A 24,391-nucleotide genomic window follows, 5' to 3' on the forward strand; every position below is an offset into this window, starting at 1 on the left:
TCAGAGACATATCTACTCTCATGTTCATTGCAGCATTAGTTGCAGTAGCCAAGAACTGGAATCAAGCTAAATGTCCATCAACAAATGAATGCATAAAGAAACTGTGGTACACATACATAACAGAACACTATTTAGCCTTAAAAAAGAAGGAAATCCTATCATCTGCGACAATATGGATTAACTGGAGGACATTACGTTAAGTGAAATAAGCAAAGCACAAAAGGACAAATAACATACAATCTCACTCATATGTGGGATCTAAAAAAGTTAAACTCATAGAAGCAGAGAATAGAATGGTGGTTACCAAGAGATAGGGGAAGGGGTTGGCTGGTAAGATGTTGATCAAAGGACACAAAATTTCAGTGACATGGAAGAAATACATTCAAGAAATTTATAGTACAACATGGTGACTATAGTTAATAACAATTTATTATATTCTTGAAAATAGTTAAGAGAATAGATTTTAAGTGTTCTCACCACAAAAAAGTAAGTAATGAGGTAATACATACATTAATTAGTTAAATTTAGCCATTCCCCAATGTATCTCTATTTCAAAGCCTCGTGTTGTACATGATAAATGCATATAATTTTTGTCAATTAAAAAATTTATTAATTAAAAAATTATCTTCCAAAGATCCTGCCAAGAAAATGAAAATATAAGACACGGGTTGGGAGAAAATATTTGCACAATATATATCTTATTAAAGACTTGTATCCAGAATACATAAAGAACTTTTACAACTCAGTAAGAAAACAATAACACAATTTTTTCAAATGGACAAAAGATTTTAACAGACACTTCACCAAAGAAGAAATATGGGTGGCAAATAAGTACATGAGAAAATCTCACCATCATTAATGATTAGAGAAATGCATATTAAAACTACAGTGAGATACCACCATATACCTACTAGGATGGCTAAAATTTTTTAAAATAGATAATGCCAAGTAGTAGCAGGACTGCAGAATAACTGAAACTCATATATTGCTGGTAGAAATGCATAATAGTACAGCCATTTTAAAAAAAAGTTTAGCAATTTCTTATAAAGTTAAACATATACTTACCATACAACCCAGCAATCCTACTCCTAGGTATTTACCCAAGAGAAATTAAAACATATGTCCACACAAAGATCTGTAAGTGAAATCACAGCAGCTTTATTTGTAACAGCCAAAAATGGACACCCAAATGTCCACCAACTGGTGAATGGGTAAGTTATGGTTCATCCATAAAATGGAATGTTACTTAGTGATAAAAAGGAATGAACTCCTGATACATGCGACAACATGGATGAATCTCAAATGCATTATGGTAAGAAAAAGAAGCCACACTCAAAGGACTACATACAGCATGATGCCATTTGCATGACGCTCTAGAAAAGGCAAAACCAGAGGTACAGAAATCAGATCAGTAGTTGTCGGAGGCTCAGGGTAGAAGAAGAGGACTGACTACAAAGCAGTACATGGAAACTTTCTGCAGTGATTAAAATATTCTGTCTTTTGACTAGGATGATGATTATATGACTGTATATTTGTAAAAACTCATCACACTGTATCTCTAAAAAGTGTGAATTTTACTGCATATAAATTATTATACCTCAATTAGTCTGAAAGAAAATCATCTCTTTAAACCACTACCAAAATCTCAAAGCTGTTTCTCAGGAAGCAGTTTGGTGTAAAAGGAAAAGCATGGACTCTGTAGAGGGACAGACCAAACCCCAGCTCTGCACTTAGCCAGTAATTAACTGGGCAAGTTTCTTAACCTTTCTGAGTAATCTCAGTAAAGTGGGGATATGAAGAATTCAGATCTATTACTGTGATAATTTAATTAGACAGTACATGACCTGATAATACCTAAGTGATCGTTTCCCTCAACATACCCCATTCATTCCTCAAGCCCTCAGTGGGGATCTCCTCACTAATTTAAGTGCTCAAATAATGGTAATAAGAGTATAGTTTAAGAAGCAGGTTGAACAATATAACCTTAAATCATTCAAGGATTAAAGACAGGAGAACCATGAGACAAAGAGCAATAATGTCTTCTTTATTTCTTTAACAGAGTCTAAGGAAGCCATGGTTCCAGTTGCCTGCAGAAGGCTAGGTGCCCAGGAATCTAAATGTTTTCATTTAGAAAATAAATGGTTCCTAAGGAGTTGGGATGACAGGAGGATGGCTTTGACCTCCTGAAACAAGGGATAGACTCTTTCTCAACTATAGATTCAATCCCTGGGATGGAACAGGGGTGATGATGGAGCAGCTCTCAGCATGCTTAGTCCGGGCTAAGGCACAAACTGGGCTTTAATTTTAAAACTATCGTTTTATGGGTATATGGGGTAAGAGCTAGACATGGAGTCCAGAAAAGGAGAGGTCACTGGGTATGGTTTCTACACAAAAAAAGCTGGGCCAGCATTGAACCATTCCCTTAGCTCCAGACTACACTCCTCAGGCAAAGATGTCATTCATCCGATATCACAGAGGATGAGAACCACCATTTCCAAAGGGAAACATCACAAACAGAAGACCAGCTGAAAACCCAGGGAAGTAAACAGGCTGAATAAAAAAGTGCACTTAGAATTAACATTCTCAAGACATGAAACTTTCGGAAATTTAGACCATGATAAAGATAGTGTTCAAACCAATGGGGGAAAAGGGAAATTAACAACCAAAATAACTTTGAGACAACTGGCTCCTCATTTGCAATGCAAGTAAAACTGAATCCCTGCCCTCACTCCTTACACACACAAAAAAATTCTAAGTGCATTAAAGATTCAAATGTAAAACAAAATTAATAAAGCACTTGAAGAAAACATAGAGACATTCTTTAAATAATTTCAGAGTAAAGAAAACACTTCTAAACATGACACAAAGCCCAAGCTATAAAGTAAAAGACAGATCAATTTGACTACTTGAAAATTGTGGTTTTTTGGACTAAACAATTACTATAAACAAGAGGCAAACTGCAAACTAAGAATAAAACATATTTGAAATACATATATAAAAAGGCCTAACCTCTTTAATGTACAAAGAGCCTTTAAAAACTAAAAATAAGGCCAGACACAGTGGCTCACACCTATAATCCCAGAATTTTAGGAGGCCAAGGTGGGTGGATTGCTTGAGTTCAGGAGTTCGAGACCAGCCTAGGCAACGTGGAGAAAACTTGTCTATACAAAAAAATTAAAAAAAAAAAATTAGCTGGGTGTGGTGACACACATCTGCAGTCCCAGCTACTCAGGAGGCTGAGGTGGGAGGATATCTTGAGCTCGGGAGGTGGAAGCTGTAGTGAGCTGGGATCACTCCACTGCACTCCAGCCTGGGTACAAGAGCAAGATTCTGCCTCAAAAAATTAAAAATAAAAAATGTTAATAAAAAACATACAATCTAATAGGAAAAATGAGCAAGACCATGAACAGAGAATTCTCCAAACTAGAAATACAAATGCCAATAATCATTTAAAACCAAGATTAATCTCACTCCCAGTGAAAGAAATACAAACTAAAACAAAATACCACCTTTTAAAGGATACTTGACACGGAAATGTTTACAATACCAGAAAAAAGGAATTACTGTAAAGCCCATCAGTAGAGGACTGTCCATAATATGTATATAATAGTGCATAAGTACAATTAAACACCATGTACCATTACAATCTAAATGCTGATTTCACCTATACTGATAATATTAAAAGCAGTCTGTACCACATGGCTGCATGTGGGGTAAAACATTTGAATCTATATAGCAATACACTACATCTATTTGTGAAAAAGTATATAGAGACATGTCTGAAAGAAAATTTACCAAACAATAGCAGTGTTTTTTACCCTAGGAGACATTTCAAGTGACTTTTACTTTATTTTGAAATTGTACTATCTTTTTAATAATCTACAGTAAGCACATATGTCTATAATTAAAGAAAGTTAAGTTATTTTCACTTTGAAAAATATGAAGAAGTTCCAGTGCAATATTTTAACCAAATGAAACAAAAGGCATTAACCCGCAGTAATACCAATGTTCAGCCAGACAAAGGCCTTGCCTTGCGGCTGTGCCTTCTTCTAACCTGCACTAGGCAGCATGAGACTGACAGGCAAGTATGCACTCTCAGGTTTACAAAGGTGAAGCCAGGTGCAGGATGGTATGGATTCAGAGAACAGGTTTGGAGAGTGATAAAGACTCAATTCAAATGCTCGTTCTACCACATTACATGTGTTGACTTTGGGCAAGTCAATTAACTTCTCTGAACCCCAGTTTCCTCCTCTATAAAAGTAGGATAATAACTGTCTCTACCTTATAGGGTTGTTGAAAAGACTAAATAAGATATGCAAGTGACACCCTCAGCATTCAATAAAGGTTAGCTGCTTATATTATTATCTGGGACACTGAGACATTTGTTCACATTGCAACAATATATTCCCCATGATCCAAGGTCGTGGAGCAGAGGGGAAAGAAGGTCCTGCAAACCTCAGAGAATTCCAACAACCTGGTCTTGGAAAACAACATGCTTCTCTAGCCACTATGAAACCTTCCTGGAAGAAGCAGGCAGGGAGGAGGGCAGCCAGCTGGAAGGAGGAGGAGGACGACAAAGCAAGGACCTAAATAATTTCCTGGTGCTGCCTACTGTGTCATCCATGAGACAACATCACCCACTCCTCTCCACCTCTCCTTTCCTCCTTGGTTGACTGATTCCTTCCCCCAGACATCAGCATGTTAGACTCCTAGAATGACCACTTTGGCGCCAAGTCAGATAGGACTTCAGGAATCAGGTGGAGCATCCTTCATTCTGTAGATAAGGACCTGAGGGTCTGAGAGGAAGACTCGCAGGGAACAAAAGCAGCCAGCACAAACCATAAACTCTAGATCTCTAGATCTTGGGGTCCCCTCCTATGTCTTCCTTCCCTTTCCCTGACTGCTCCCTCACAAATGCTCATTTCTTCCATTTCCTTCCCCTGCTTCATGACCTGTCAAACTCCTCAATTTGACAGGATCTCTTTTCTCGGGACCCCTTTTCTCTTCTCTGGCAGCCCTAATAGTCCTTTATGTCCTTCCCTGAAGTGGGGGAAAGAAACAGACTGGGACTGTTCTGACTCAAAGCATGGCCTAGAAAGAGGACCAGTATGGCCATCACTAAGTGAAACCAACATAGTCATCCCTCTACTTCCAACAGAAACAGAGCACAAGCCATGGTGTGAAATGAGAAGGCAGGGTGGGAGTGAAGGGGAGCTCTGAGTTATTCTCAAACCTCCCTGATGACACTGGAGGTTACCTTAAAACTCTTAGGAAAGGAAGACCCCAGAAGAGAGAGGTACCAGCAGATTCAAGAGGAACCAGAAGACTCCATCTCCTAGGTTATAAATGCAAGCAAGATGCAGGGCAGCCATGGGTGAGGAAAGACTTGGAGGCAGGAGTGGAAGGCCATTTGCAGGGCACAGTCCTGACTCTTGGCGAGGATTGGGCTGGAGCTTACCTTGGGAAGGCTGACTGGAGTCCTGGGCTTGGTCCTTGGGTTCTTAATCAACAGCCTCTGATCCAGAGGAAGAAGATGGTATTTCATGGCCTCAATGAGGAAGTCTTTACAGGTGTTGTTATTCTTTATCAAAGCTTCTTCTTCAACCGTCTAGAGGTAACAATACACAGGTGATCCTACAGCAGAGCTCAGCCACATTTCCCAAGCTTTCTCCCTGGGTTCAGTCATTCCTGTACTCCACACTCATTCATTTCTTCACCACATCATCTCAGACCCAAAGAGTTACAACTTATTGCTCACCTCCTGCATCTTAAGAGCACAGTGGGATAAGGGATCAAGCTCTGGCTTTAGACCAGATCCACTACTTAACCTCTCTGATCCTCAGTTTCCTCATCTGTAAAAATGGGCATATTAAAGGTATCTAAGCCTCACCAGTTTTGTTTGTTTTGAGGTTTAAATGAGTTTATGCAAAACAAAAGACAGCCATCCTGAAAAACCTCTAAACACATTTCTCCTGATTTGAATACATTGTGATGTTTAGGGAAAACAGACGTCGGAGAGGAGGAGTGAGGTGAAAGAAGAAAGGGTGTGGGAGCCATCAGCCAACCTCTGGAGGCACTGAGCAAATTAAGCTTGTCAAGGAGAAAGATTCTTATCTATTGTCTTATAGTGAAGGTCTCAGGGCAGAAAGGCTCTTTCTAACAGATTAACAACATCAGAGCAGAAAAATTATCCTGCACAAAGTTCCACCTATTGACCTCACCTAGGACTCCATCTAAGTTGGAGCTGGGGCTTCTTCACCTCTTATTCCATAGCTCAGGACCTAAGCAGGTAATCAGCAAATGTTAGCCTAAAGGTTTCACCAGCAAGACCAAGCATGAAGCCATTCTGATGCTCTAACTCTCAACTCTCCACCTTCTGGCCCAGGTTAGATCACTGAGCGTAGTGTGGTCTTCTGAGGCTGCTTTGTGTTGGGAAAGATCGATTCCATTCAACAGCTAACACTGATTGAATGTCTCCTAGTTGGGCAGCCCTGTGCTGGTCCCCAGAAGGAAAACGATGAACAAAACAAAATTTCTGACCCAGAAGTTTCTGACCCTGCAGAATTAAAGTCCAGTCAGAGAATGAGAAGGGCCTCCCACCTCAATTATCTCAGCCCTCAAGTCAGTGATGCACAAGGCCTGACTGAGCCTCTCCTGGGTCCCCGTCTGTCACTAGGAATGAAAGCACAGCCAGGGCCATCACCTGCTGGGCAGCATTGGAGCTGGAAGGGAAAAAAGGGATTGGTGAGGGAAGCCCTCTGTGTACCTCTGAGCACCTCCCTCCCCAGAGACAGTCCCCAGGAACTGTTTCCTTGGAAGGTTTTTTTTTCCCCTCCCAGTAAGGAACTGAGCCAGCTTGAGACGAATCATAAACTTCTAGGGTCAGTTACAAAATAAAAAGGGTGGGAGAGGATGTCTAAACAAGGTTGGAAGGAAAGAGAAATGCATGAGCAGCTATTTCTCTAGAAGAACTTACTCAGCTTGAATTAAAAGTTCTCCTGTAAAGTTAGTGCTTCACAGGTACAGAGTTTCAACTTGAGGGTAATGAAAAGGTTTTTGAAATCTATATAGTCATGGTTGTACTGTATTGTGAATGTAATTAATACCTCTAAATTGTACACTTAAAAATGGTTAAAATAACACTTTATGTTATATATATTTTATCACAACATATTATTAATTTAATACAATATTTTTAAATGCTGAGTAAAAGCCTAATAAATGCTAGCTTTTGTGAAAGAAAAAAAAAACCTCCCCCAGAAGTCTGGCAGCATTGGTGTAGGTCTGCCCAGGGCTTTCCCTTCTTCCTCCTCCTCCATCACCAACAGCCATCCCAGCAATTATACTCATTTGAAGTTTCCAAGTCAAATGAATGTTAATGAAACATCCTCTTCCACAGGTGTTCATTCTGGGAAGCCTGATAAAAGGCCTTTCTGAAAAAAGGGCAGGGGAGTCCCACACATTATTTCTCATGCCCATTGCCTCTGACCCTCTTCTTTTCTAGATCTAAACTCTACTTTGGCATAATAATCCAAGAACCATTTCCTAATGGTGATGTTTATTAAGTTTCAGTTATGGATGCCTGGTGGAGTTTGTGACCGAGGGTCTCTAAGGCCGCTTTAGCTTCCTCTGGAACCCATGTCCCCAGGCCGCCCACCCTCCCTATAGAAGTGAGACTATGCTGGAGTCCAGATGCCTCCTCCACCCCCGGCCAGCTTCCCACAGGACAGTGGGAGGTTTGACAGACATGGGATGCTCAGGCCTGTTCACTCCCTCTGCTTAGGGGACCTTTTCTACAGGAAGGATATGCTGCCACCAGGTGGCGGTGGTACCACCCAACGTAGTGTGGGTACTCCATTTAAGAGCTTGGAAGCCTATCCCTCAGCAGCTGAGAAGGCTGAGGTACAGCTTTTCAGGGAACATTTCACTGACCCCTCATATCTGCGATCAACAAGTGTCACCAGCAGAGTTTACAAGTGCTCATGAGGATACTGTGTCACCTGCTACTAAGAATCACAGCAGTGGTCACGAACACTACAAAGTAAGATCAGTAACATTCACTGAACACTGTGTTACAGACCTTAAGTGGATTATCTCATTTTATCCTCAAGCAATCCTATAAAGGCAAACGCCATTTTTACCAGATGAGAAAACTGAGTTTTAAAACAGTTAAGTATGTGCCCAGTATTATACAGCTGCAGAGTAAGAAGAGCTTACTGGGCTGCTAAACTGCCTCTTATCCTTGCATCACACCTTCCCTTCCTTCTAGAGACTCCTTGGAGACAGCTGAGGGCTAACCTGCTGTCTTGATGTTTTGTTTTATTTATATATTTTCAGGTTTATTCTCTGCTTCTAAAGTGTCTAATGCCATTTACTATATAAAGTAAGTCATGTAATGGGTAAGCAGAAAAGAGCCTATCAATGGTGGCAGCTAGCTTGCTGAAGAACTATGTACTTCAGAGCCAGACTGACATGGATTTGAGTCCTGAGCCTCCCTAAGCCTGGTGACCCCTGAAAAATTCCAACCTCCATAAGCCTCAAGGCCTATATGAGTAAAAAGGAGTTACAATCTTTGCTTCTCAGGGTTGTTACAAGGATTAAGTGAGAAAACATATGGCATCATAAGAGAACCCCACAATTCTTAATTTTTCTTTCCTTTCCAGACCAAGTAGAATCACTACATATTCTAGGCACCCGGTTTTTGCAGTCTTTAATTTGGCTTCAAATTTCCTAAAACTAAGACAAAAAGGGAATATAGAAACATTGTGGACATGACCCTTCTTGCTTCGGCCCTCTACAACAGAGACAGCTAACTTCCATGGAACATGTTATGCCGGGCTCCGCACTAAACGTCTGACTTGCATACTCCACTCCTTTAGTGCCCACAACAACCCTGCGGGCTCTACTATAATATCTGCTCTATGGAAGAAAAACTGAGGCTTAAAGAGGTTAAATAAAAATCTAAAACTAATAAGCAGTATAGCAGAGACTGAAACCTAAGCGTCCTATTTTCAAGCCTATGCTCTTAAACTTTACAACACCTAACACTTAACCCAGTGGGTTGGTTCCCTCAGCACATACAGAAGACCCACTAAGACTCAACCGCTCCGTCCAGTCAGGATTGCCCACTGTTGTTCCTAGAGGCCTGGGTGAATACAGAAGTGCTTGGTTCTTCATACAGTACTCACCTGAACTAGGTAGTCCCTAGGTAAGAGAGGGAGTCGGACATGTTCCATCAGCTTTGCCATGTGCTCTAAGCGGGTTTCTTTCTCATAATTGATCCATGAAATCACAGCTTCAAACACCTATAAAGAAAAGCAACATGAGCAACTTCAGTAAAGAGACAAAAGCTTTCAAACAACCCTCAATCTGTAAAAAAAAAAAAAGGAGAAAAAGTTATGAATCATCCCTAAAGGTGTTAAATTAATCTGAGACTCAATATTTAAAATAAAAACAGAAAGTCTTTGTTTACTTGCTGGCCTCAGAGAGCAATCACACACACACTCTACACACACACACACACACACTGTACACACACACACACACACACACACACACACACGGACAAACCTGCTATCCCAAATGTAGAATCATCATGGTTCATTCTAAAATAAAAACCAGTTCCAATAGTTATTTAAGCGTAGAAATACAGAGCAGTAACTGTGAACCAAATTTACAGAGGCTGCCTAGGAAGATCAGACCCTGGGGGCAATGTCATCATCCCCCAGGCCTCCCTTTCCTCACATATGTCCCAAGTAAAGTTAAGGCAGAATAAAAACAGGAAGAATGCCCTCTGCCCAAAGCTGGCTGTGATGGTCAATGTGACACTGAATGACAAGGAATGGAAAACATTTCTCCTTGAGGAGAGATTTCATTTCTATGCAAATCAAAACTGGAGGGCTTGGAACCAAAAAGACAGACCTATACTTTGGATGTTTGCTCTACTCAGGGATAAGTCCAAATTTGAACTCTGTGCCACCAGATACACACAGACAGAGAAAATTCAGTGTTGGTGGGGCCATGGGGAAACCAGCAATGTCTGTTAAAATTTCATTAATATGCTTTTTAAGAGGGGAGGGAAGTATTGGCATTCTCAATCAAAATTTTAAATGTGCATACTCATTGACTTTAAAATACCACTTCTGAGTTCTAGCCTATACTCACATCAGTGTAAGAGAATAGAATATGTGCTGCAAGATGTTAGCTGCAGCATGGTTGTAACGGGATAAAAAAATAAAACTACCTGAAGTCCACTAGTGGGCTTTAGGAAAAATTATTAAAGGAGTATCCATACCATTAGATATAGTTATCCCTCAGTACCCTTAGGGCACTGTTTTGTTTTTGTTTTTGTTTTTGTTTTTAAAACAGAGTCTTGCTCTGTCTCCCAGGCTGGAGTGCAATGACACAATCTCAGCTCACTGCAACCTCCACCTCCCAGGTTCAAGTGATTCTCCTGTCTCAGCCTCCCTAGTAGCTGGGATTACAGGTATACACCACCATGCCTGGCTAATTTTTGTATTTTTAGTAGAGATGGGATTTCACCATGTTGGCCAGGCTGGTCTTGACCTCCTGACCTCAGGTGATCCACCTGCCTCAGCCTCCCAAAGTGCTGGGATTACAGGCGTGAGCCACTGCACCTGGCCCCAGGGCACTGGTTCTACAACCACCCACAGATACCAACATCTGCCAATGCCCAAGTCCCTTATATAAAATGGCATAATATTTGCATATAACCTCCGTACATCCTCCCATATACTTTAAAACATCCTCCCATACACTTATATATATATATTTATTTAAAGTATATGAATAATAGAATTTAAATAATTATAGAAGATTACTTATAATACCTAATATAATGCCCATACATCACTTCATGCAAGTGGATTCTGTGTAGTATTTAATGTTGCAGCAAACTCAAATTTTGCTTTTTGAAACTTTGTGGAACTTTTTTCTTCTGAATATTTTCTTAGTTGAATCCACGGATATGGAACCCATGGATACAGAGTGCCAACTCTATTTTCAGCTATTAAAAGAATAAAGCAAAACATCTTTTTATACATGATTAAAGAAGACATCTCAAAAGGACACAGAGCCAGCTGGATGGGGCTTTCAATGCCAATATTTGGGACAATTTAAATATCAAAGAGAATAATGAAGAAATCAGATTAGTGCTGCTTTGAGAGGAAGCAGCGTCAGGGAATGACTGAAAAAGGTTCAAAGGAAACTTTTTGTGGTTTAGGGTGTGCATTACATGCGCATATACGTTTGTCAAAACTAATCAAATTGTCCATTTAATATCCATATATCTCAATATATGGGGTTACACCTGTAATACCAGCACTTTGGGAAGCCAAAGTGGAAGCCCAGGAGTTTGAGACTAGCCCGAGAAACTTAGCAAGACCCCATCTCTACCAAAAAAAAAAAATCAGTCACGCATGGTGGCACGTGTAGTCTCAGCTGCTTGAGAGGCTAAGACGGGAATATAGCCTTAATTTTTTTAAAAAAAATTATAATATGGCCAAGCATGCCGGCTCACATCTATAATCCCAACATTTTGGGAGGCCAAGACAGGCAGATCACTTGAGCCCGGGAGTTCAAGACCAGCCTGGACAACATGGCGAAATCTTATCTCTACAAAATACAAAAATCAGCCAGGCACGGTGAGCATGCCTATAGTCCCAGCTACTAGGGAGGCTAAGGAGAGAGGACTGCTTGAGCCTGGGAGGTCAAGGCTACAGTGTGCCATAAGTGTACCACTGCACTCCAACCTGGGTGATGAAGTGAGACCCTGTCTCAAAAAATAATAATAATAATAATTTTAAAAATATAATCCATGAACCCATATGGATACTAAAAAAGTATAGGAAGGTCTCTTCTTTCTTATATGGATACTTAAAAAGTGTAAGAAGTTCTCTCCTTTCCAAGAAAAAAAAAATGCCTCGTAAAAGGAATAATGGAATTAGAAAAATTCCATTTTTGCAATACCACCAATGTAATAACTGATTGAGCAAAGATCACCAATAGATGCTAAAATCAAAAGTTGTTAAAGGCCAGGCACAGTGGCTTAAACCTGTAATCCCAGCACTTTGGGAAGCCAGGGTGGGAGCCCAGGAGTTTGAAACCAGCCTGAGAAACTTAGCAAGATCCCATCTCTACAAAAAAAAAATCAGTCGGGCATAACGGCACCTGTCTGTAGTCCCAGCTGTTTGAGGAAGATCACTTGACCCCAGGAGACTGAAGTTGCAGTGAGCTGTAACCACACTACTGCACTCCAGCCTGGGCAACACAGCAAGAGCCTGTCTTTTAAAAAAAAAAAAAAAAAAAAGACAGAATCACGCAACAGATTACATATTACTTACACGGAGGGAAAAGATCCTCAAATAGAGAGATCTGATAGACAATATGTTAAACAAGGGACCAAATTTAACACCACCAATAAGAGGACAAACTTATATTCCTGATTTTGATTTTTTAAAAACACATAGTTTTAAAAGTATTATTCTTCCTAAGTATTATTCTTCCTAAAATATTAATATTTAACCTGAATCTTACGGTGAGGAAATGATCAGACAACTCTACATTTACCACATTCTACAAGATGGTTTGCCTGAATTTTCAAAACTGTTAATATCATGGAAGACAGAAAAAGGTAGGAAGACAGTTCCAGATTAGGGAGATTTATAGACAAGGCAACTAAATGCAGTGCATAAACCTTAATTAGATTATGGCTGTAAAAGAAATTGCCATAAATGGCTTTTGGGGTGCTATTAAGAAAATGTGAATATCCACTGTCTGTTAGATAATATTGCTAGATCAATATTAAATTTAATTGGTATAATTGGATATATGGCTAGAAAAGAGAATTTCCTTGTTCCTAAGAAATACATGCTATAATATTTAGGGGTGAAGTGTCATAATGTCTGCAATGTATTGTCAAATGATTCAGCAAAAGGAAAGATTAAATCTAGAGAGATAAAGTAAATGAAATAAAGTATTAATGGTCAGTCTTGGTAAAGACGATGTGGATGTTCATTCTTGCAAACTTATAATAGGTTTTTAGTTTTTCAGAATAAGAAGTAGAAGGGAGACGAAAAGAAATTCTAAGGGAAAACTACAACAAAACTTACAGGATGGCAGAAAGTTGAAATGAAAGCTTTATCTGCAAGGGGGAAAAAGTATTCTGATTTTTCTTAAGTATATTTTTTGTGTGTTGACATGTTAATGATGCTTTGCCCTAAAACACTTGCCACTGTTTCCTAATTATATACTTAAGTCAGGCTGGAAATAACTTGAATTTGGCAAGAAAAGAAAAGAGAAGGAGAAAGGGGAAGGGAAAGGGAAAGGAAGGGAAGGGAGTAGAAAAGGAAAGGAGTAGTATGTATGTATAGTTTGCTCCTATTTCTATATAAAATAACCTATTTATGTACAAACATAAGCACATACACCATAGAAATCCTCATCTAGTTCATTTTTTATTAGGAGCTCTCATGGAGCTATGTCCCTCACCCTCATAGCATTGTTTGAATGATTATGTTTCTTCCACTAGCCCTTAAGATCCATGAGAGACCTTGTCTTATTTGCTGGCACATAACACAAACTGAAATACTTTTAAAATGAATGAATGGAAAATGCGTTCAGAATAAGCATGAAAGGAGATGTGTGGAAGCTGCCCACGCTGGAGCAGGGCTGGGGAAGAAAGAGTTGGAATCTTGGTGGGTAAGGCAGATAAAGTCTGCCTTTGCTGCGTTAGGTGATGGGCAGACTACCCCATTCTGCCCTGCATGTGGTTGGTTAGCCACACCTCTTTCTAGTCCCCTTTACTAGACTGTGAGCCTATGCAGAGTGAGAAGTGTACCAGCTCTATCTCTGCACACCATCCCCCAATGCTTCCTAGCACGACACAAGGTAATTGACAGGCAAAGCTTTGCTGAAGAATAAACTATAAGTCCTTGAGTAGATAGCATTTATCGATCACATTCTTCCCCATCAACCAGCTTAATTTTTGTTATAAAAACAAAAAGCAAGCTGAGTCTACTGAAGTCGATATTTAACCTTATCTTTATTTTTGGCTTGACTTGTTTAACTGGTTCCGCTTAGTTGCACTGTTTACCTACTCAGCTATGAAAGCCACAGCATTCAGCAACAACAGTGACCTTCTCAGCAGCTAGAGAAGGCCACATATTTTTTTCATTTGGACTTCATGCTTGAAAATAAACAAGCAAATAAACTTCCAACTTGTTTTAGCTTTCAATGTACCTAAAATCTTTCCCAATAATCCTTCCCATCAAAGGACTGTCCATAAACATCACTTCCCTGAGTTCTCAAGGTAACCCAATGAGCAGATACTCTTATGCCTTATTAAATGACTTGCCCAAGTCCCAGAACTAAAAAGAAGCAGAGCCAGCTATGCTTGGTTATATACAAAACCAACTTCAGTGCTCTTGCTCTAAACCCATTTTTCTTAGCTGACTCTCAAATGTCTAATAGATCTAATAACAGTGGGATTGCAAACTGCTGCCCACAGGCCAAATCCAGCCTGTCACCTGTTTTGGTAAATAAAATTATGTTGGAGGACAGCCACACTCATCATTTACATATCGTCTGTGGCTGCTTTCACATTACAGTAGCAGAGAAGAGAAGCCATGACAGACAAAGCCTCACATATTTATTATCTGGCCTTTCCTGGAAAAAGTTTGTCAACCCCCGGTCTATAAAATCTAAGCAGAGACTATAGATTCCATCACCAGGACGAGGTGATATATACTTAGATACTACTTTTTGTGATGAAATAATCAGCTGCTCTTAGGCACAGTTAGGGTTTCACTTTTAAAACAAAGAAATAGCCCCATTTCCTCACTGATCAATGTCTTAGAACCAATTTTTTGCATGCTACAAGACTGTCATGTGGAAAGAAGCTGGAGAAAATCAGATTCCATAGCTCCCAGCTCACCACACTTCAGATGTAAGCACAGGTCTTGGCCAGAGAACACCAGATGAATCCAGTCCTTCCACTCCGTCCCTCTGGACAGACAGGCAGCCAAGCCAGGCTGGACTTCCATGCCCCAAGGAGAATGAGGAGTCCTGGAGCACTTTTCCCTGCTTTCAAAATATGTTTTGAAGATCAAGAAGGACTCAAGTTCAAAAGGCTGGGCACTGACTTGGCCAGGGGAGAAGTTCAGTTGGGAGCAATTCTTAGCAAAACATAGGAAGAAGGAAAAGAAGCTAATTTTGACAGTATCGGGGGGAAAAAAAAACTAGGTTCCTGTACATGGACCTGATTATTACTTGATCTGAGGAGTAACTTTATCAACAACAACAAGCACAGGCATTTTATACATATGATCTCATTTAATCCACCAAAAATCTCTATTAAGCAGGTGTCACTGCTTACATTTTACAGAAGAGGAAACAGCCTCAGAGAGGTTAGCAAGCTGTGCAAGGTCTACTGCCAGGAAGTAGTAGATCTGACATGAACTCTCCTCTAACTCCAAAAACTCATGCTCAAACATTATGCAATTTGCATCTGAGAGACACAATTAATTTTAAAAACATGGGCAGACTGTTGAGTTGGGAAACTAAGTTCCTAAACGGACAATCCTAGTTAGAATCCTCACACCCTCCTAGGACAGCTCCCGTGGGTATCCTTATTTGTTTCCCAGGGATTGAGGCAATAACGTTTACCAAATCCCCTGCCATACTTTTAAATTAAGAAGATAGGCTGAGTGTGGTGGCTCATGCCTATAATCCCAGCACTTTGGGGGCTGAAGCGGGCGGATCACGAGGTCAAGAGATCAAAACCATCCTGGCCAACATGGTGAAATCCGTTTCTACTAAAAATACAAAAATTAGCTGAGCATGGTGGCGCGCACTGTAATCCCAGCTACTCAGGAGGCTGAGGCAGGAGAATCACTTGAACCCGGAAGGTGGAGGTTGCTGTGAGCCAAGATCATGCCACTGAACTCCAGCCTGGGTAACAAGAGCGAAACTCCGTCTCAAAAAAAAAAAAAAAATGGATTAACTAATTAATTAAGAAGACAGTGCTTCTACACACAAGAATGATTCTGTCGGATTCCTGTTTGTGTTTCTTAAATGAAAGCTTAACAAGTTGTATTAACCATACTCTCACTTCATTGTCACACTCAATGCCAGGTATAACTGGGAGCAGTGGTGTGCTGCAATTAGAGCTTATTGTGCATATCTCTTCCTAACTCCACGTTTAGTGACATGACACTGGTAGTTGAAGTCAGCATTGATGGAAATATTTACACCATGGAAATCAGCAAATGAATCAATAAAAGAATCAGGGCTTTTAGAATGTTTTTTAGGGAGCCAGTTGTTAAACATTTACCAGCACACCACTGACTGAGTGATGTCCTAGTCTGAAGGCTCCCTAGAAACCTACCCAGTTGAGTTCATCTTTCTGACCATACCATCACCATTTCACACAACACTTAAAAGCTCTTCCTTGTAGTTGCTTCATTTTAGATTCACAAGGACGCTGTGAAACTGCTAGTCATTTGCAAAAGGAGAAAGAAAGGCAGAGAGAAACGAAGTAGTTTGCCTGACATTACCTAGCAAATTGGTGAGAAGACAGCAATTAGAACCACTGATTTCAATCTACACTTTCCCAGCACCCTGCACATCTCCTTCATAACACACCTCTCACTTTGTAGCGATATATTTACTTGTGCACATATTTGATAAAATATCTCTTCTCTAAGTCATTATAAGTTCTACAAAGGGAGGTATCTTGGGGTCCAAAGTGGCTCCCGCCGGAGGTCATGGCGCTCGCGAAGGCGAGGTCATCAGTTCAAGGCTAACCTGAGCAACCTCATAAGCCCAAACTGATTGGCAAAAAAAAAAAAAAAAAGGGGGGAGGTATGAATGAATGTATGGTTCTTTTCCTACAGCAGCACACTGCCAGATATCTGACTTCAGATAACCAGAAATCATGAAAAAATTAAAACAGTAAGATCACTTGGCCTGGAAATTGTTCTTCAGCTTTCTATCACTGCCTACAGCCAGTAAAACAGATTTTCACTAAGAGTCCACAAAGAATAAGGAAAGGACTGAAGCATAATGGTTTGATAGAAACACCTACAAGCTGAGAGACTTCAGTGGCACTAATCCTAACCATGAGTGCAGGATGACATAGGGATGGAGAATGTCTGCCAGTCAATATGGTGGACTTAGCTGCTTTGGAAGGAATAGTTCCCTGTAGTTCCAAACATGTGAAAATAATGTATTCAATAAAGTAAAGATTTGAGCCATATGGGAAAGCAAGAAGAAAATGCCTGAGTGTTTTAAATAAGAAGAAATTCAAGCCAGGAAGCTGAACAAAAGTTGAAGCCAAAATGTCTCAGAGACAATTCAGATATGAGCTTTAATTGAAGACTGGTGTCCCATTGGGTAGGGTGTCTGGGCCACAGACTCCTGTGGACAGTTTTGCCCAGCTGTAAAACTAAGACTAGATGAACTCTACTCATCTGCTATGGGTAAGGGGAAGGAAGGTTGCCATCTCCTGTGGGCTGAGGAATGCAGCGAGGAGGGAGGCAAGGAAGAAGGGAAAGATAGGGAGTAAAATGTACATCTTCAAGAAACCCAAACCCTAGGCTCATGCCACATACAAACATAGAGTTTGAACTGACATCATTCAGGTGGTATAGGAAATATATAAGACAAAATCTAATATAAAAACCGTTTCCTAAACCAGTAAACCTACCCTATAGGGTCCACAGCCCAGGACAACCTAGATTCCCAGGATATGACACCCTCTGAACATGAAGTCACAATCAAAAATTATAAATCACCAAGGAAATGAATTACCGAAAGACATATCAAAGATGCAAAAAATAGTAGAATATCTGGGATAACCAATGAAAGGTGGCTTAAAGACTCTTCTCCATAATGTGTTCCTAAGGATATCAGATGCAGGAGATATTCTGTAGTAAAGGGGCTCAGGGGCCAAATGAGCCCAAGAAACACATCATACTGTATTCCCAAATACCCCTTAAAGGTTCGCAAAGCTCATATAAAAGTTCTGACAAGTCCTGTAGTAAAGAAACCTGGTTACTTTGTTCAGCCAGTGTCTCCTAAATGTATCTAACCTGAGAATGCTTTAAAAAAAAAAAAAAAAAACTCAAACACCTATAAACATCTTGTAATACTGTGTCTTTATGGACACATTTAGGCAAATACTGACCTCAAGAAGAAAGTTCTCCCTCCTTAAATCTCTTCACAGACTCCTACCCCATACCCAGCCTCATCTCCCACCATACCCCACTGAAGATCATTGGTTCTTGTCACAAAGGTTGCTTTTCTCCCCAAGTACAAGCTATTCCAAACTTCCAGATCTTTAGTAGGAATAGTCCAACTTAAATGGCTTTCCAAAATTCTACTCTCATTCTCCAAAGTTTAGCTCAAAGATTCTCTTTTCCATGATGTCGTTCCTATACAACAACCTGGAATAAAATATTTCAGGGTGCTTTCCCTGAACTACAATTATAAGCAATTATTTCTCTTGGACAAATACTATGGACACATGTTTTCGGTCTGTCTGCCTACCAGACTATGAGCCCCTGAATAGTAATTAGCTGTCACTCATCTCTGTACCCCTCATCGGGGTGGGGGTGTATTAATAAAGAGCAGGGCTTGGGAGGCAGACACATGCAGCTTCACATCATGGCGCTATCTACTCTTAATGAGCTGTGTTACCTCTCTGAGCCTTAGTTTCTTACTCTGCAAAATGAAGACAATAATCTCTGCCTTGCAAGTTGTTGTAAGAATTAGAAATAATGTTCTGAATGTCATGATGAACAGGAAAAATCAGACGCAAAAGCACACACACACCATTATTCTATTTATATAAACTTCCAAAATGGGTAAAACTCATCTAAGGTATGAGAAGCCAAGAAGGTAGATGTCCTTCCCAGGGGAGGGAATAGTAACTGGAAGGGGATTCTAGGGTTTGTTTCTTTATCTGGATGCTAGTTATATGGGTGTTTTACTTTGTAAAAAGTTTAATTGTATGCTTTATTTGTTTGTTTCTCCATGAACTTACTTCAGTACAAACTTCATGGGTTTTTTTTTTGTTGTTGTTTTTTTAAAGACTGGGTTTCACCATGTTGGTCAGGCTGGTCTTGAACTCACAACTTTAGGTGATCCACCTGCCTTGGTCTCCAAAGGGCTTGGATTGCAGGCATGAGCCACCATGCCCAGCCAAAACTTCATGTTTTAAAAATAATAATAATAATGCGAAATGTACCTGGAGAATACTGGTTGGTCATGGTAGATTTGGAGGCACGGTGCTGTGGCATTCTGTGCATAGGTGGTTATTGAACTGCACTGTCCAAAGGAGAACTGTAAAAAGAGTAATGCCAAGGTAGGGCATTAACAGATCACTGCTGGTAGGCTGAGAAGCTGGCAACTCTAAATGATAACCTCAGAGTAAGGCAGGGCTGCCAACAGCTTGGCCTAGGCAGCAGGCTACACCTGCTCAGTCACCTGGCAATGCCTCCACAGCAATCACGCAAGCCTAGCCCACCAGCTGAGGCCCTCCAGCCTGCCTCCCACACCACCTGGCTGGAGAGGCAAGGAATTCAGACAGAAGAACATGCAACACCAATGATCCTAGGAGACAAGGGCCCAGTCCCTGCCAAAAAATAAGATATCAGAATTTGGCCCCTAAAATGCAGTTTGAGGAGACAACAGCACATTTTAAAATGTGATAATGCAAAAAGAAAGTAACCTATAGTTCTTATTCCAGCACATACTTAACACTAATTTTTTAAAGAGACTTAATAAATTTCTTCCTAACCAGTATCTAAAACAGATGTCATTTCCCTGTTAAGACTCACTCAGAGGTGTCTCTGAAAAGCCTCAATAGTGTTTCATAAGAAGGTATGGGATCTTGAGATGGAGAAATATATTTACCAGATAGTAAAGCAAAGATTCAAAGAAGCCCAGTAACTTGCTAGGCCCCACAGCAATTCAAGGGCAAAACTGCACTGGAACTCAGGAGTCGTATCCCTTTCCTTAAAGTGCATTTCTCCCTGCTGGGGTGAAATGCAGGGTTTACCCAGCAGGTTGTTTACCCTGCCCCTGGGTCACTGGGCCACTGAGGATGTTCATTGCCAGACCTGAACTTTGTGTCTTAAAGGGAAATATAATAAACATGCTGTCAGTTCACAGGCTTAGCCCTGACCCCTCAACACCCACCATGTGGAAGAAATCAGATGCCTTGGAGGGACTTGCTTTATCTTTTTGGTTGTGTCTTCAGGGCAATGGAGTGTGTGGTAGATGCACCTGACAGCAATAACTTAAGCATGAGAATGACTCTACAGTCTAAAAAGAATCTGTTTTCAGTGTTCCCGGCTAAGGAATAAAGAACCCGGAGATTCATTCGTTACCTGTGAGGAACATCTGATGTACCCCAGCCCATCCTGGGACATGCAGGGGATTGAGGCCCTTTGTTTTGTGTTAAATGAGGGTTACCAGGCGAAGGTCCCTAGCAGGAGGGTGCTAAGTGAAGATGCTATATAAACTGAATGCATTTTACAAGCAGTTGCAATTCCCTGTCCAGCCTGCCACCACTGGACAGCCCTGTATGTAAATGCCCTCAATAAACCCTATGTCTCGTTCGCTGCCTCCAGGCCTCTTCTTCGACCTCTTGAACATGGTGCCATCCCTACTGAAGTCAATACGGGTCCAGCATGACATGAGGAAAGGGAAGGTTCCACCCAATGAACTAGTGATTTTGTGTGACTCCCATCACAGCCATTTGACCTCTCTCAAATAATAGGACTTCTAAAACCACATGAAGGAAAAACAAGAGCAAAAATGGCAAGGATCCACACCCTCCCCTGCCCTCAAATTCCCCTTATCTGTCCGTACTTTCTGGAAAAATGTTAAAATTATTCCCATAACCTCAGCTGGCTCAGGGCAGAGTCCAGCCCCAGCCTGCCTCGATCCCTTGGGAAACATCTGCTGAGCCCTTCCATGGCACCTCTTGGGGCGCTGAGTCAGGCACTGTATGTAATACAAAGATGACTTAGATACCCTCACAGCCCTCAAGGTATTTGAGGGCAGTAGAGGAGATAATGAATGGGCAAAAGCAAGTGATGTTGAAAGAAGAACAGTCTCTGAGCTCTGGGAGGGGCCCAGGCAGGGCTGGGGGCACTGGAGTACATGAGGTCACAACCACTCTCTGACCCTGCTAAGTACTGGGCCCCCAGTCTCACCAACAGCCCAGACCAATATGGGTACTGGGAAAAGCACCATTCAACAGTTATAACTACCACTAAAAGCAGTACTAGCAGTAACAACCATAATAATGGCAGCAATAACAATAGTGTCTTACAGTAATGAACACTTCCTGTATTCTAGGCACTTTTCATATATCATCCCAATTAATCCTCATAACAACCTTATAAGGTAGATACCATTACCCACCTTTTACAGATGAGAAAACTGAGCCATAGGGAGGTTCTTTTATGCAGTCATTCAACAGCAATTTTTTCGGTGCCTACCATGAACCTGATACCACTCCAGCAGTGACAAATGGACAGATAAAATTCCTGTCTACTTGTATATGGTACATACATTCTTGTGGGAAATAAACAACTTGCCCAAGGTTCTCAGCTTGTTTAAGTAGGAAAGTCAAGATTCAAACTCATCCCCTTTGACTGTAGAACTTATACTTGCAAACTCCCAAGATGGAAGCTGCCTAGGGCTGGCCACTGTTACTTATACGCATTGTTAACAGCAAAATACTCCATTTCCTCTATTTTAAGATGCATGTGTTTTTTACAGGTTAATGTCTGAAATCTGGCTTTTTAAATATATGTTCAAAGAAATCTGTGGGCAGCACACAGAAAGTCATAATTGCTGACATGCTGTTACGTGTGGAGTCAGCGGAACACAAGTTATTTGATTACCAACCCAGTTGAGTTTTCTGCAACTGTTAACATCATATGCAATTGAATTTTAACTTAAGATCCCTAATATTACTTCAAATACATTTTAAAATTCCACTACAAAACAGTACTGAAAGGAAAGGTTGTTATGCATGCAAGAGATTGCTTATCATACACAATGTAATTAAAGGGAGTAGAAATCACTAAATCTCCTGGAACAGACACAGAATTTTCAAAGCCTAAAGGACTAGCATTCAAATGAAAAACATCTAATTGTCAGAAGCTTACAGCTATTTAACTTCCAGCAAGACATGATCAATTAAGGAGAAATAAAACTGAGTTTAGCCAAAGAGAAAATGTAAACCAAGCCCCGCTATTCTTTGATAAAACTCAAAATTGCACTGCCAACCTTAAAGGTGCTAAAGGGATCAAGATCACAAGTCATCTGCTTTATGAAAAGCAGGACATAATTCTGAAGTTACACCTAAGTTCCAAGAAGCAAATATGAAATAGAACTTCCTTAATATGAAAAATACCTATACTCCAAACTCTGGTTATACAGAAAGAGCAACTCATATGTAAGCATATGAATTACTGAGCACCACTCAAATAATTTTTAAGTGTATACCTTTAAAGTTATGTTTCTTTGTTTCTGGAAAGATGTAATTAACTCAATGGCATATTTTACCATTATCAATGGCAAAATTGGTACCATGATCATTATTAATGGTGCCTATAAATAGATGATTATGCAATTACAATGACAACTGCCATTTATTGAGCACCTGGCAAACGCTATATTTGCTATCCATTTTAAATTTAAGGAAGCTAAGGTTCAAAGAGACTAGCGACTTCTCAAGGTCATATAGCCAGAAAGCAGAGAATAGAACCAGGTTTGCCTGTGCCCAAAGCCCAAGTGGTTTCCAGAGCACTATAATGCCTCTCCTTATTAACAACCCACCCCTACTCCCACCCAGACACAGCAAGCACAGATTCACCTTCAGGTGCAGAAACCTTGCTATGATCTCAAGAGCAGGATGGGCCAGCATGAATTCAAAGTAACAGTTCTCCCACTCTCAACCCACATACCCCAAGCTAATTCAAATCCTGCTGTTTATATGAGGGCTTCCATTTTCTCACTCTACACTTAGAACATGCTCAAGAGGGCCCCAAATTGACCAACTGTCTCAACATTCACATAGCCAATCAACTGACTGGTTCATTCCTTCCAATTGTGCCAATTTGGTAGCAAAATCCAGAGCAGACAGTACATATGATTGGTAAGAAGGCACAGCATCCTCTCAGTTTCTGACTTTAAGGCAGAAAGGGTCCTTTGTGCCCATAAAGGTTCAAGGAAGCTGAGGCCTCCCTGAGCCTAAGGGAGAGTCCAGTTTATTGTGCCAGTCACCTTCTGGGAATCCATTGCTAGTCTCAGGGAAGCCTACAGTTTTAACAAACGACTGTTTTTCTTCTTGATCAAACTTTCCCAGGATGGCAGGAAGGTGTGTGTGTTTTACCCCATTTTCTGGACATGTGAATGCAATTTCATCTCAGATACAAAATCCTTTTCAATGTTTTTCCTTAAATATTCGCTCAAGAAAGAGCCTCAAGCTTGGATGCAAAGAGTGAACTAAGACATTCAAAAAACATGTATTGAGCATCTCCGAGAATACAGAAAGGAATAAGACCAAGTACTATACCAGGCATTTTATATATATTATCCCAATTAATTGCCCTGTGGAATATGTTCTAATACTATTATCCTCACTTTACAAGAGGAAACAAAGGAGAGGCAAAGAACCTCACCCAAGGTCACATAACTAATTTGTCAATACTGGAGCTGAGATTTGGACCCTGCTGGCCAACACCGAAGCTTATGTTATCTCACTATAGTAGACTACATCTACCGGCGTAAATAAATTTTTCCTGGTAGAAGAGGAATCCGAATTTGCTTCCTCTTCTGTAATACCGGGACAACAGCAGTGCTTGCTTCACAGGGCTACGGTAGAGGCGGAGTGAGCCCAAGAACATAAAGCACTTAGCATAGTGTTTGGCGAACTGTAAGTGTTCAGTAAATAGTGGCAGCTTTGTCATCATCATCATCACTGTCATTTCTTCTCTAAAGAGTCTAGAATGCAGTGGTCATGAGCCAGAAAGCCTTTTTTTTTAAATTTTTAAAAGGGTTTTTCTTTAAAGCTGTTATTTTTCTCTGAAAGAAAAGAAAAGATCTCATGAAACCACAAATCCCTCCCATGACCACCTGACGAGTGATGCTCCCATTTCCCCAATGAGCCATGTCATACCTTCTCTTCTGAAGAGACGGTCAGCTTGTCGCTGGATATCAAGCTGCACACCTGGTCCAGACTCAGGCTAAGAAACTCTTCTCCTAGCATCACCTCTGGAAAGTGCTGCTCTGTTCCAAAAGAAAAGCAGAAGTTTAAAAAACAAAGTTATAACACACTCCTGCCCTTCCA

The 24,391-nt window shown here is 40.6% G+C and overlaps 1 protein-coding gene across 50 annotated transcripts in view; it reads right to left on the reverse strand.

The window, feature by feature from the left end:
• Window positions 1-24,391, reverse strand: part of KLHL3 (kelch like family member 3) — a 297,123-nt gene that overhangs the window by 37,219 nt on the left and 235,513 nt on the right. For 39 of the 50 annotated variants that reach the window (XM_078360135.1, XM_078360154.1, XM_054252506.2 and 36 more), the window contains 3 exons: window positions 24,221-24,330; window positions 9,189-9,305; window positions 5,459-5,608 (listed from right to left, as the gene is read on the reverse strand). In XM_078360135.1, the coding sequence (XP_078216261.1) occupies window positions 5,459-5,608; window positions 9,189-9,305; window positions 24,221-24,330 (377 nt within the window). The remainder of the gene's footprint in view (window positions 1-5,458; window positions 5,609-9,188; window positions 9,306-24,220; window positions 24,331-24,391) is intronic. The other 11 variants (XM_078360226.1, XM_078360232.1, XM_035292140.3 and 8 more) reach the window with 1 other exon arrangement.

This window comes from Callithrix jacchus, chromosome 2 (assembly GCF_049354715.1).
Source record: "Callithrix jacchus isolate 240 chromosome 2, calJac240_pri, whole genome shotgun sequence".
In the NCBI taxonomy this organism is placed as follows: domain Eukaryota; kingdom Metazoa; phylum Chordata; class Mammalia; order Primates; family Cebidae; genus Callithrix; species Callithrix jacchus.